This window comes from Amphibalanus amphitrite, unplaced genomic scaffold (genome assembly GCF_019059575.1).
Source record: "Amphibalanus amphitrite isolate SeventyFive unplaced genomic scaffold, NRLGWU_Aamphi_draft 001487F_arrow, whole genome shotgun sequence".
Taxonomy (NCBI): domain Eukaryota; kingdom Metazoa; phylum Arthropoda; class Thecostraca; order Balanomorpha; family Balanidae; genus Amphibalanus; species Amphibalanus amphitrite.
Genome location: NW_024882980.1, coordinates 141,994 through 156,928, shown reverse-complemented (window position 1 = coordinate 156,928; position 14,935 = coordinate 141,994). Strand labels below are relative to the sequence as shown.

Below are 14,935 nucleotides of genomic sequence, written 5' to 3'. Positions count from 1 at the left end.
TGACAGGCGGGTTTTTGTTAATCTTTTTCTTTTACTGAAAGGTCCTAAAAGTAATCCAGCGCTATTTCACATCAGTCAAAGATCATTCCTATCTTTATCCCTATTACGAGCTAGCCTGCCAATATCCGTTGATCAATGGAGGTAGCTTTCCTATTCCTATCCCTATACATGCAGCGTGGGAGCGGCTGATGCGTCTCATGCTCCCCTGGCTCTCTGATTCGTGTTACCTTCGATGAGCTGTCTCTGCCGGCTGATGATCTCGTCACAAAGCGTCCGCTGGCGATCATATCGCAGGATCATCAGATCTCGCCGCCGCAGCTCGTGGTCTTTGATCAGCTGATTACTTCGCATCTCCATCTGGGAAGGCAGTACGAACAAACTTTTGTAGGAAAGGAAAGCTCAAGAAGAGACAAAACGGTACAAGTGGTTAAAGTGTCACGAGTCACGACACTTCTAACAGCAGTTCATTAACGTCGGAAACCACAATCTCTTTAAAGACGATTGCTGCCAAAACCATTCGATGAACAGTTATCGACATAATCGTTATAAAAAACGAATTGAAAGAATTAATCGTGTACCTCCCTTGTATTCTGGTGTCAGAAGAATATCAGTGAAGAATTCAGATCCGATGTGTTTCCAACATAAATGTGTTGACGGATAGCCACAATGTGTGTTGTGTATGGTGTTTGTGTGCCGTAGGTCACCATGGCAGTGGCCAGTGTCGAGCGGACTGCACTGGGGCGGCTATTTGTTGGAATCGCCCGTCCCGTCCCCGTGCAGTGGCCCTGGCGTAGGTGGGCCGGGGACGGGTCAATACAGCCGGAGGCGCCTTTGACCGGGCCGGACGTGCTTCATAATTGGAACAACAAGAAAGGCCATTACAGAGAAGTCTGGTGAAATGCCAGCCAAGCCTTTGAAATTGAGGATGTCGTGGTCTGTAGCAACACATCACAATTGACATTAAGTGTAGCGCTGTTTGCAGTTGTCAGCTATTGCACACTCGTCAGATATTGTTTATTTGGTTCGGCCGCTTCAGAGAAGAACTTCTGAAGCTTTTAGCAAGTATAGTGAGGAGTTTGAATTGGTGACAGTCAAATTTCAAGCAAAGAAATTGCAGTTTAAAAAGCGTTTGACAATTGTAGGTATGTGTATTATCGATGATGGCAAAAGCCAACAAATTAAGAGGAGCCGTTTTACCGTCCAAATTGGTATATGTGACCTGGTGAAATGAATATTAGAAGCACGCGTCTCGAAGTGCTTTCATCGCAATGCATTATGCGATATCGCATTGGGGTGTGCGACGCGACTTTGCACATTGCCGAGGTCAATAAACAGTGCGCGTTGTCATGTAGTTATGTTGCAATACATGCTCATCCAAATAAGCATGCAAGTAATTGAAACTTGTGTATTCGTTAAAATTTATACGCTTAGATGCCCTTTTCATGTTGCAATAGAAGAACTTAAACCGACATAGCCATCAAAGCTAAAAAGCGCGCCGTCATCAGGCTCAGCGAGTCTTGGAAGCTTTATTCTGCACTTCTTGCATGCAAACTTGCGTGCAACATGTGAATGGAATAACTATAAATCACCTAAACCATTGATCATATGAGCCTTGGTGGCATATGTATTATACCATGATTCAAACCTGCGGCATGTTCACACTCACGTTTTCTATTTCGAGCTCGTGCGTCTTCAGCAGCAGTTCGAGCAGCTCCTTCTGTTCGTCCGTTGACGTTTTGTCCGGCAGAGCCTGTAAAAGGACACCCGCAAAATGAGTTTATGCATTAACTAATGTGTAGTGTGGTCTTGTCAGACAGTTGCATTATTTTGATAAATCGCACTGGGTCATACAATGATCGCGCTTTAGTTGTAACACGGGCAGGTCGATGCACACCTGGGACTTAACGACTTGGGGTGAACGCTGGCGCATAGGCTAAGTGGATGGGCGTGGGTGTGCCATTTGGTCACATTATATTACGGAAGGGAGGTAAGTAGGTCACCGGGGCAGGCACTGCGCTCATCGTAGGAAAGCCAGCAGCGAAAACGGCTCCACTGAAAACACCGAAAACGAGCAGTGCAAACGGCTTCACAAAGGTGACGGAAAGGCCAAGGCAAAATATGCCGATGCTTTATTAAACTTTTGACTAATTAAAACTGCCAAATCCGCTTCCGTGCTCACCGAAGTGTCGACTTACCTCTTCCATTTTACTGGCCTTCTCTCTGAGGTCGATGAGGTCTGCTTCTGCGTTCTTACGCATATGGTATCTGAAAATGATGGCTGTGCTGACACCGTTACCGTGCACCATGCGATGAAACACGTTTGACACCATAAACATTGAGCGGAAACTTTTAAGTTGAGTCAGCAAGAACTTTTGCAATTGCTCATAATGAAAAGACATTGCAGGAACAATACTACTATGACACTGTTAATTGAACCAGAACCGACTTCAAGTTTATAGCGCTATAACTATCGGGGCTGTCTTATCATGTTCCTGAGTTGGGAGTTCCTACCTCTGCTCCTCCTCCTGGATATAGCGCAGATCATCCCAGGCCTGAACGATGTCCTCAGGTTCCTCCTCCTCCTCCTCATCCTCGAACACGCCGTCTGCGTCAGGGGAGGAACTAATGTAAAATTGAACGGTCGTACAGGTGAGTGATTTGTTCCCATCGTAGTTGCAAAAGCTTGTGAAGAAATGTTACATTTCCGATGAAAACAATTTTAAGTAACGCATAATTTTAAAAGTGATACGTACAAGCAGCACGCACTAGGGTTCCTCTAATCTAAAATCTGTTTTGTTCATCCAAAACCTAGCCCGTTTGTAACATAAACGAAAACCAGGATAAATGATATCAGCACCTGTTCCGTTCGTTTTACTGCGCACCTGGGCTGTCTGACGCTTCTGAGGCGTTCTCCAGTCGTCGCCGTCGAATGGTCCGCTCCTGTTCGTACTCGTTGATGAGTGCCGTCTGCTTCTCAAACTCCATGGCCAGCCAGAGCAATACGTTATCGATCTCGATCACCTGGTGTCTGTGGGATGCAGAAATCAATAAATTTACTTACGTTCAGGATTTATGCAGATCAGTAACGAAAAGGACGCATTTCGGTTTTTTATAAAAAAAGGAATAAAGCATTGGTTGTGCATTTATTTGATACCTATTTTTTGCAACATAAAAGCGGAATAAAACTGGAGGATGATAAGTGGGCTCAGAAACATTTATGGCTGCTGTCAATGATTAGATAATATTGGATTGTGTACCAATTTGCCATGCTATTCCACCATACCTAATAAGCACCTTGGACCTACCTCAACTCCATCTGTTCTCTGAAGAGGTTAACGAGCTGTTTGCGGAGCTCCCGAAGCTCCTCCTCCTGCTCTTGGCTGCGAGGCTGTGAAGTCGGATCCGGCGTCTCCGGCTGCTCGTCCTGAGAGACGTTATAGGAAGAAAGAGAGAGAGAGAGAGAGAGAGAGAGAGAGAGAGAGAGAGAGAGAGAGAGAGAGAGGAGAGAGAGAGAGAGAGAGAGAGAGAGAGAGAGAGAGAGAGAGAGAGAGAGAGAGAGAGAAGGAAGAAGGTAATGATGATTAGGTACTGATTAACAGATCAAACATGTGTCCAGAGGTCGACGCTCTACCGTGACACAAATACGGATAGCCTAGCTCGTTAAAAATCGTATAAAAAGAAAACCGAGGAGCTGTTTACACTTGATATTGACTGTTCTAGTGATCTCTACATAGGTATGCTCTATACAATGTAAATGAAATAAATCGTAAAACAGACAACTATTTGACTACGGCCAATACGGTAAATTTTTAGACTCTGAGTTACCTTGTCGGTGATTTTTGTTTTGAGTCGTCCGATCTCGTCCTTGAGCTCGGCAATAATGTTCTGATATTGCGAGACTTGGTGGGTGACATCTAGGACGTTCCGCTTCACCTGTACACACAAACCCGGTCGATGAGGCACTTCGCCAGTGCCGAAACCGATAAGCGAGCCGGTGACGATCGAAAAGCACACGGACGATTTTTGAAGGACATAGGGCGCACGAGGAAAGTCACGCACGTTATTGACGCGTATATCAAGCATGACAGTGAAAGAAATAAAGAGGGTGAAGCGATTCCACGCTTTGCTGATGTGACTGGTGGCTTGTGACTGGTGTACGATATGTGCGTAGATAGTGCGTATTGTAAAGTATGTAGTGCATTTCATAGAACGTTTAGAGAAATGGAGCATGAACGTATATGTCGCTCTTCATTTCGGAGTCATTTAGGTGCGCCTGCTACGGTCGCAGCGGCTCGTTACCTACCTTGTTGGTGATGTTCTTGGCTCGGTCGGCGTACACCAGAGTGTTGAAGGTCTCGTCCCGCTGCGCCATCGCCGGACTGATGTGAGCGATCATGACGGTTCGACAGTTACCCGAGAGGGCGTCCTTCAGGAGTCTGCGGACACCGAGGGTGATGAGCACACTGCTGGGAACTGGCTAGTGGCTATCTCTAATGAAACAGTGAGTGTTGCTATATCTATTGTCAACTAATGGTACGTGAATCGTGCATATCAAACAACAGTGATAGCGCATTTTGACGAAATAATCGTTAGTACCTGGTGAGCTTGGAGTCTCTGTAGTTGACGTATTTCGCTCCTTTGACGGCCAGCGCGTTTATACAGTTCCCAAGGGCCAGCAGAGAGCGGTTGATGTGGGCGCCTTCTTGTAGTCGCTTCCCTTGGTTCTGAAGACAAAAGATCAAAATGAACGTATGAACTGGTTTGTACTTAGAGTGGGAGTTCTAAAAAGAATTACTGTGGTTTGTATAGGCGTATACTGTCGGGCATGTTTTTTATCGAGCTCAAGCCATTGAGCATCGTCAGCCCCAAACTCAAGTGACCACATCCTAAAAAAAAATAGGCCTAAGTGTTACCAGTACGAATAGGCGGGGCCGGTCAAGGCAATCTCCATGCAACAGTCTTCATATCGATCTGTCCCAGCCGCAGACGGAACCGCCTGCAACTGATACCATCTGCCGAAACATTAGCCCGAGTCGACGGCGGGGCGTGCCCGCGGTCCATTCCCGTACATACTGTCCTGAGAAATAGCATCGACCGCGCGCTGCCCGGACGACTGGAGTGACCACACCGAACGGCACCTGTCCATCGACCTGACCGGGGCCCGGCCCGGCGGGTGCCCGCCGCACGCGCCGTGGCCCCTGTGAACTATAATTAGGCGCGGGTTGTAGACGGCCGGTGTGTTTTGAATACGCGGCCTGTTTGTGGTTTCAATACGTTATTTTAATCGTGATTTGTGAGTGAGTTGTGGTCATTTCAAAGTTAATAATGGCAAATTACAAGTGTCAGGGATTGAATTTCAGACAAAATGCACGTTCAGTAGGCATGCTCACGTGCATGAATAAACAAACTAAATAAACGCGAATATACCTACATCCGGGGGTCAAGACGTGCCCATTGCCCAATGTTACGAAGCGGCGCACTTTATATTGAACATCGATAACACAGGAGAGCTCCAATAATGCAATTGTTGTAGCTGAACTCCACCATGACAATCTAGCTACATCTGATAAGAAAAAGTGTATATTTGTTTGTCGGGGAACTGAATGCGGTACTGGTAGACTCTGTGCCGCATCTTTTTGGCAAGCAACGCCGTAGCCGGTTCGATCGACCCGCGACTGGTTTTACGACCCTGACTGAGCCCCATGTATCGCTGCAGCGGAACCACTAACCTTGATGTATTCGGAGCAGCTTTTGACTCGAACCAGGCCGTCTCACAGCTGACCTTGGTTCACTTGGCGCGCTTTTTGACCCGTTAACCATTGACACAACTGACCTTGGTGCGTTTGGCGCGCTCTGAGCCGGCCAGGTCGATCATGTAGAGCCGACCCGTCTTCACCGTCTCGTGAATGTCACGCACCCGCGACTGCTGGCGCACGTTCACCTGAAAGTATAGAGTTCGGATTTGTTGACGATTAAAAAACAGCCAAAGCAGCCAAGGAAATCGCTTCACAGGCCACTATTTGCTCAACATTTTGCTTTTTTACAGCTTTATGCGTATCCATGCGATTAATTAGACGAGTCTCAGCGCTAGTTGGCTTGTAATAAGCAATAACCAACTTTTCAGATAAGTACAATAACAGATGCATAAACATCACGGCTATGTGTTGAGCACAATGACGTTGCGACAAAAATAGTCAGCCTTGACCTCTTTTATATAATCATCATCACGATAGATAGTGATGTCCAAGTCCTCAAGGTCACAACGGCCCCGAGATCTAATCACCCCGCTGCTTGCCCTGTTGATGCGTCATGGTGCCACAGTGTTGCGCCCTGATCAGAGACCCATACAATACATAACAATACAGTCGTCGTTCGCCTGGTGGCCGCGCGCGGTCGATCAAAGACCAATCGATGGAGAGACGATACGTCGCGTGATCGGCGCCTGCCGGCACTGTCCACCGGCCAGGCGATAAAACGACCGGCGACAATCCACAATTAATGAGGTGGTAACGAGTGGTCACGTTATATACTTGTTGGCGATTTGTGGCCTTCATTATCAGATAAGAATGGGCTGTTGCACTGAATTCAGCTGGTTCAGGCACTTTGTGAATGATGGTCTTATTTAGTCAGCTGTCACTTTGGCTTTGCCTAATCATTAACATCATCAGTTGAAGTGCCCCAATGATAGCACAGATTTCCGATCGTTTATTTTTAAACTTGTAAAATAGTAATACCGGAAGGTTACAGCGCCACAGTGGAACACACTGAAGTACTGGAACATTTAAATAAATATACAGGTGGGTGGTGTGACGTCCTAGGCATTCATTCCACCTTCTATAATATGGTACTTACCATGAGTAGGGCGACTTCTGGAGGAGGTTTTGTTGGCGGCAGTCGACTCCATGGTTCGCTCCTTGTTCCCTTTGGTCAGGAGCCGCATCACCTGCAGTCGGGAACATCACATTTTGTTACGGTACCTGTGCAGTAGCGTCATTACTACACCGGCAGTATCAGTCCTACCGGCGGCACGGACCGGCTGCCAGCCTTCCTGTATTATTTACACAAGACGTGAAATTTGAAATCATCTGATACCATTACCTGAAATGTTGGGTTAGGCAATGGACAAAATTTCAATCCGATGTTTGAGTTAATAACACAAGGACAGATATATGCCATATATGAGTCAACAATAAACATCGACCATTAGAACGAAATAGTTAGAATCTTCTACTCGGAATGCAAATGCACGGTACAGTACTCATACCTCTTTTGTACTTTGTGTCGTGACCTCGGAGAGGCCTGCCACGTCAATGGTGCCCCTCTTGGCGTCCTCCCTGAGGTCCAAAGTTCCAGTGCTGGGCTTCAGGAGGTCGCGGATGTTTTCATTATAAATCTCCAAATAACTCAGCGTCATCTGAAACAGTTCACCGATCATGCGCTTAGCAACAGAACCATTTCCTTTTTCGATACCGTGTTAGCCGTTCACATTTATTCACTTGTTCACACTTAGGAATTGACTTTTTCATTAGAGCGAAAAGTAGGTAATTTTGAACAGTGGCATTCATATCAACATATCAAAATCTTGGTGAAGAGCTCGTCTAACTTTAAGCTTTACATTTTATCATTTATTTTTACTAATGACATTGAAATCATCTGCACCCGAACGTGTCGACTGGACACCCACCTTGAAATCCTGCTCCTCCTTGTTTTCCTCCATGACCTTGAAGAGGTCATTGAGCGCTCGGACCATGATACCGGGCTGTTCAGCGGTTCCCACCATTGTGAACGTTTTACCAGCGCCTGGCGAGATAGGAAAACAGATCACTGTGATCATAAGCCTCTGTACACCGGTATACCTCTTACCTCGGTATTCAAAGGCCTTTATGCTACTGTATCCAGTGGGTGTGCACTGTGCAGGCTAGAAATAACGCAGCCATTTTTACGGCCTCCCGTGGTCACCCTCCTTCTTTGACTATCCACGATCTCCGCTCTGTGGTCTTTTGACCTTCACAAGCTCCACTGACTTTGCTCTGTGAACCCGTCGGATTATTGACCACCATGCACGGTAGCTACCCTGAACTCATGGCCTTTCCCCTAACTGATAGCTTCTCACCTGTAGGACCGTAGGCGAACACTGTGGCGTTGTACCCCTTCAGGACGTCCTGTACCAGGTCCCGAGTCGTGCGCTCGTACACCACTTTCTGTAATGATGGAAACTTAGTCATTACACTTCTCATAATTTTATTATTTCGCCCGCTTCTTAGTAAGTGAAAGAAAGGTGCCGCAATTTGCAACAAGGGTAAAAAGCGCTATTTAGAAATTAGAACCAGCATTCGTTTCGAAACGTCTGCGTGATGCCTGATGCCGTGATGCCTATTACGTAGTTCAATGCTGGATATTCCAATTGAATTCTCGCTAACAACGCTGCAGTTCAAGGCGAGCGATGCATAATGGAGGACGACTCTGTGAGTGTGGACCGTGGTAGTGTTGAATGTGGCTGGGTTTGTGTGGACGCCGGACGGCGCTCGGTGGTCCATGTGAACGGGTCAGTGGTCCATGTGGACGGGTCGGTGGTTTGTGTGGACGCGGACTGTAGTCTGTGTGGACAAGTCTGTGGTCGGTGTAGAGTGTGGACGGGTCGGTGCTGTGCGGACGGGTCTGTGGTATGTGGACGGGTCTGTGACCTGTGTGGCGGGTCTGTAGTCTGTGTGGACATTGTGGTCCGTGTGGACGGATCGGTTGCCCGTGTGGGCGGGTCTGTGGTCTGTGTGGAGTGTGGACGGGTCGGTGGTCTGTGTGGACGCGCCAGTGGACCGTGTCGTAGCTCGCTGCACGTTGCACGTCGATCGGTGCGAGCTGCAACCGTATATCGACCCAGCGGCCTCGGCGGCCCTCGCAGGCCACACAATGGACACAGCAGGCTACTGCATACATAATGGTCGACAAAACGGGATGGCTTGTACGTTGAAACTGGAACTCTGCCTTGGGAATTTGACTAAAAACAATCACAACTTTCAGTGAAAACGTCTCTCTCAGAACTGTAAGTAGCATGCGCGTATTTGCAGCACAGTGCTTGTATCATACAAACGTATGTCAATATAATGAAATGGAAATATGTAAAACATTTTTGAGCAGGAAAGAACCCAAACCCTACTAACTTGGCTAGAGTCCTCTCCGAAGGCGATGTCGTACACAAACTGTTTTTCCTGTCGCCGTTTTTGACGAAGGACATCGTTTTTGTCTCCATCGTTGTCCATCAACGTCACCATCTGAAAATCGGTTACCGCACATGAGCAAAACATATAGCGTAACAATTTCACTTCGTGCATTGCAGCTCAATAGACACGTTTTCATATGTGTAGTCATCAGTAGATTCGCGATTGCTGAGGAAAAGGTTTGATATCTGCAAGTCTTCAGAAGTTAACATTGTTGAAGGTGCAAAACTACAATCGCCTTTTTCAAACGAAATAAGAACGTCTCACCTTTTTCCCAAACAGGAAGTTATCAACTATATAGGTATGTAAGTACGTCGAACATACAACAAAGGCCTTACTGGGTCCATGCTCTTTGTCACTTTTGATTGGTGCTGAATGCTCCGACCCTTAGCCGTAAAGTAGATCGTAAATATATTTTACCTATCCATTATGAGAAAAGCTCGGTTTGAGATGAGGTCACGGGATGTTCCACCAACCTTGTCATCCAGAGCCTCGGCTACGCGGCCCCGTGCCTTCTCGTTGTTCATGAGAGGACGGATCCGCACCGCCACCTGCGGGCACGGCCACAGAGGTGGATGAAGAGTTCACCTGTTATTGTTTCATTTACAGACATTCGAAGAAACGTAACAGGAAAAAAGGTACGTTTCTTCAAAAGTACACAACACCAGCTCACCAAAGCAATTTAAATTTTAATGGTAAAGACTGTAGGTACCTAAACATTGGTGTATGATGCCAAAGTGAATGCCTCATAGTCACGCGAGTATGAAAGGTTCATGCCATTGATTGCAACACCTGCTGTAGTAAGAAACGGTGACTCACAGGTGGTCTGAGCAGCATGGTGGTCTGATTTATGGTCCTGTAGGTATGTATTTGTGGAACAAAGTCGTAACACGTTGCGATTCCTTGCATACAGTTACTTGGCCTTATGAAGCGCCAAATAGGCACTATAAAATAGAATAGTTATACAAGCTTAATAGAATCTGACCCTTGAGGTTGAAAGTGCCTTTCAAAATTTTGCATTTCAAGCAGATTTATCATCCTTATTCTTTTATGAATGAGGCGAAATTAAATTCCGTTACCTTATAGTACATATCACCATACCAAACAATCACTTGCATGACCGCTTTGAATCAATAATCAATTTTTTCCTTGCCGAAGACGGTGTGTAATAATTACTGTTGACCCCATAACGAGGATTTACAATCGGTCTACAGCTCAACCGGTGACATCTAAGGTCAAGTGATTTCAGGGGTATCTTATTTACGGTAGGTAGGGGAGACTGGGGCAAAGCGGTCACCCGGGGCAAAGTGGTCACCCCGTACTTAAACCCTTTACAGCTGGTGTCAACTACAGCTATTGGTTACCATTTGCCAATTACAGTTCTCTTCGCGGTCGTTCGAATGAGCAACACCTGGCTTTCCGGCACGAGATTGCAATTCCGGAACGTTTTGCCAATCCTGGGATTCCGAAAGTTGTTATTTCGGGATCCGGGGATCCCGGTCTTGTCAAAAACGCTGGTAAGAATAATTTCCTACTGACAGATTTTGCGTCTAAGTAGAAGACTAACATGAACAAAGAGACAACCAAAGCCATCCTTAAACCATGTCCTTTGCATTTTAAAACGATTAAATTTGTTAAGAAAACGTTTACAGTTGGCTATAAAATTTAAAGTTAAAGTTAAAGTATAAAGTTTATAGCATTTATTCCCAATTGGCCTTTACAGAACTGCATGTGTTGATCGCTTACTGTCTCGTTATTGAGGCGGGTTCTGACACCCGCTCTGGCTCTATCGCTAGCTGGCACGACCGTTTTAAGCCATTGCTGTTGGCTTGTCATATTGTAAAACTAAAACCTACGACCAGTGTAGGTACGCCAAGTCTGGAGGCTCCTGTTTAACAATATTTTGAAGACGTCGCTTCGTCACTTCACCTCCCTCCGGTTCCGCTTTTATCAATAATTTTTCTTAGACTTTACTACAAAGTCGCTTTGAGGGGCAGCCAAGTCACTGACTTGGAGAGCTCCACTTTGCTCGTCTCCAACGTCTGAATCAGTAAGCTCTGTCGGCACTTGGCATTTGCGTGACATCTGTAGCATCTTTCTGTGACACGAGCCAACGACTGTCTTGCTAACTAACCTCTTCTGTTCCGGCCACGGACAAGTCAGGATTGCTGGACGATCCGTGGCCCTGATGAAGATGCTGCAGTGCTTATGCCGCATTCGTTCGGTGTTCGAGGACCCTTTACCGTACGCATTTAAGCGGCTTAACCCTCGCCCATGTAGGGGGGGTTGGTGCAACCCCCCCCCTGAGGTTTTTCGGAAATAGTGCAAAAACGGCGGCGCGCAGCGCCGCCAAATTTTGGGTACCTTATGGGGCAAACCTTGCGCATCTTTTGATAAAAAAAAATTGACCGGGTCATGTCAGGTCACGGAGTTATGACGTCACAAAGGGAACAGCCTCCGGCCGGATTTTCACAAACTGAGTGCCAACGCCCGAGGTTTCCTGCCGGTGGTACGGACATCGGTTGATGGATCGTGATGAAACTTCCCATGCATGTTGGGGCAAGTATTGGCTATCATATGGTATAAGAAACTTGACCGGGTCAGGTCAGGTCACGGAGCTATGACGTCACAAGAGGAACAGCGTCCGGTACTATTTTTGAAAAGCGCCCGAACCACTATTTTGCTAATTCTTGTCACCTCAATGGGAATATGCAGCAATATTAGCTTCTATAGGGAGCAAATGGACATCCCAAATCCAAAAATACAATCAGATTTCAAAAATTTAAATTTTGATTTTTTGAATTTTTGCCGCCGACTGTGACCTTGCCGACTTCCGGCGCTCCCAACGCGCCATTTTTAGAGCTAGGGAAACGAAATACATACCAAACGATAGAAAATTGATCAAGGAACACGATAGTGAAAGTTTCAAGTCGATATCTCCCACCGTTTTGCCGCAATCGCCGCGGAAAATTTGAAAAAGTCTATTTTTCCGAAAATTTGACCTTTGACCGGTCAAAAGTAGGTCAAATGTTGACCTAGGACCAAAAAATATACCACCAATCGCGAGATCTCGGCGAGAGCAATCCGTTGGTCTTTTCCGCTAAGCTCTACGACGCTCCGTTTTCAAACGCCAAGGGGGGTCGCACCAACCCCCCCCCCCCTGCATGGGCGAAGGTGGCAGATCGCCGTTTACGGGCGAGGGTTAACCGCTGTGGGTGATCCCCGGGAGCTACCAACACTGTCGATTGTGGTCGGCCGATACGGGGTGCCAGCTAAATAGTTTCTTTGCTTTATATCACGCAGTATTGTACACAGCTTAAACGTCACTCGTGCAGCGACTGCATTCTCTTTTTGGGTTAAAAACTGATTTATTCGGGATCCCGGGATTGGCGAAATTCGGGATCGAGATCGGGAGTTAATCCCGTCGGGATACCGGGATCCCGATCCCGGATTTGTAATCTTCATTTCCGGTCCGTCGCCATTTTTCTGAAGTACACGGAGAAGTCTTTTTCGCCAGGTTACTTTCTATTTTTACGATTATTTATTTCGACCACCTTTTGGTTATATGAGTTGTTGAAAATGCAATGCACTGTTTTCCCATGAATGTCCTTGCATTGTTTATTTACGGATGAGAAGGTGAAAAAATAAACATCCATCCTCGTTTAAGCCTTGTTATCATCAACAGCTGAAACAGCTCTATGTAGTCGTACATGAGGCAACTATCCTGTTTCTCATATCAGGACAAAGAGATCGCCGGTGTCCACTTTGCCCCGGGGGTTGGGGCAAAGTGGCCAAAATACATGGGTGTAAAGTTTTGCAAATATCTCCCATATGTGAACGCCTTTAGAAATGAGATGAAGGTGAAATGAAAGGCAATAAAATAGGGATCATGACATAGATAGAAATGAAATTTTTCCAAGTTTGAAAATGAAGCGTCGGCATAGAAATAAAGATTAGGGTGACCGGTTTGCCCCGGTCTCTCCTATCGATACCGAACACTCCCAATTATTTCTAATAGACTTCACCCATAATTCAAAACAAGGCTCTGAGTTCTGACTGAATGGATCGCACTCAGCAACTGCTTTGGACATACGCATAAGATGAGCTGCCAATGAAAAAAAAAATATGTGGTTGGCATGAGTTATTACACCGTCTTTCCTAAATGTCCTCCGCTTCCCCATATAGCCGGACACCTACCGTGAGCTGGGAGCTGGTTGAGTCGCCCCCCTTGCCCCCGGCCGGGTCACGGCGCGCCTGAGCCACCATGGCTGACACGGTCGTGGAGCGTCTCAGGTCATCAGTTCGGTCCGACGGCACTCCGCCACCCTCACCGCCGGCGGCTTGGACAACACTGGCCCTACGCCGCGCCCGACACCGCCGCCGCCGCCGCCGCCGCCGACGACGAGGACGACACCGACGACCCTGTGATGATCGCACGGCACCGTGGCAACTGGCAAACACAGAGCGTTCGCGCCGCCACGCCGCACAATGCCCGCCTGGAACGGACATCACTTATTCAGCGAGCAAGGTCGCCGGCCAGCGCCGAGCGCCGGACAATCCGTATTTGTATGTCGGTGGCTGCTATAGGAAGTGCCGAATCATATCCAATGTATGAGGACTGTAAATTCTTAAAATAATTTTTAGTTTCATTACACCTACATCTACGTCATTTTATCACCGTGTGTTCCTCCAGCGGTAATGCAGATGAGAGATGGACATGAGAGTCAATTTAACAGTCATTTGCACCATCGATAAAAAATGTAGACGGTGTCGACTTCGAGCCAGCGTGATACTCAAGTCTTGACCGGCTAGATTGTCCCGCTGTATTACAGCACTGTATGCAGGGCAGCGCAGCAAGATAGACACCTGACTGGCTAGACTGCGCCGCAATACAGCCTTGTACGGCGGCGCAGCAGCGCGGCAGTTGGTTGGACAGATAGACACCTGACTGGGTAGACTGCGCCGCAATACAGCATTGTACGGCGGCGCAGCAGCCCGTCATTTGGTTCAACTGTTGACTGGCCAAACCGTGTGCCAAGAGGAGTGAGGACTGAACGAATCTAACATTTCGAGCTTTTAAAATTTCGATTTCGAGACTTTGAAGGACCCTTGCCGCTACGAGAAGCAGAGTTCCAGAGAAGGCAGAGCTCCTTCGCCTCTGTGTTGTGATTGCACCGCCGTCACGGTACTTGTCAATGCTATACGTGCTGTCATGATGCTTTCCGTTCACTCATTGGACTTCGATCGATGACTTAACCTTCGCCCCAGTGGGGGGGGGCATATGTTACCACCCTGTCGCGTTTTTTTGCGTGTAAATAAAAAACCGCGGCGCGTAGCGCCGCGCCGCTTGGGGTAGCCTTTGGTACATCAATTTTGGACAATGTGTAAAATTTTTGACCCCAGGTCATGTCAGGTCGGGTCACCAGGTCAAGTTAACTGACCAAACCTAAAAAAAGTTTGCAATCATGTCCAGCCTGCAGTGTTTGTCAGAATGGTTTTAAACTTGGTGGTTTGTATGCTGTTATGGGCGCCTACAATTTGTATATCTCGGATTTTTTATATCCGTGACCTAAGGTCAGGTCAGTGGCGTGACCTTTCCATTACAAGTCAATGGAGAAAAATGAAAATGCCTCTAGATCAGTGTGTACGCATCGGAACAGTCCAAATATTTCAGAATCACAATGATTTAGTCCACTCTTGATGAACAAGGTGTCATTTTT

The 14,935-nt window shown here is 47.0% G+C and overlaps 1 protein-coding gene across 1 annotated transcript; it reads right to left on the bottom strand.

Moving 5' to 3' along the window:
* Positions 1 to 227: 227 nt before the first annotated feature.
* Positions 228 to 13,545, bottom strand: LOC122373393 (kinesin-like protein KIF19; the record flags this gene model as incomplete). Its single annotated transcript, XM_043351384.1, has 18 exons — positions 13,413 to 13,545; positions 9,692 to 9,766; positions 9,159 to 9,269; positions 8,114 to 8,201; positions 7,685 to 7,800; positions 7,265 to 7,414; positions 6,853 to 6,943; positions 6,447 to 6,451; positions 5,834 to 5,941; positions 4,597 to 4,724; positions 4,304 to 4,436; positions 3,826 to 3,933; positions 3,306 to 3,424; positions 2,883 to 3,028; positions 2,512 to 2,605; positions 2,196 to 2,265; positions 1,667 to 1,750; positions 228 to 357 (listed from the first exon to the last, which is right to left on the bottom strand). Coding segments are annotated over exons 1-18 (1,825 nt in total), but the record flags the coding sequence as incomplete, so codon positions are not given.
* Positions 13,546 to 14,935: the final 1,390 nt, after the last annotated feature.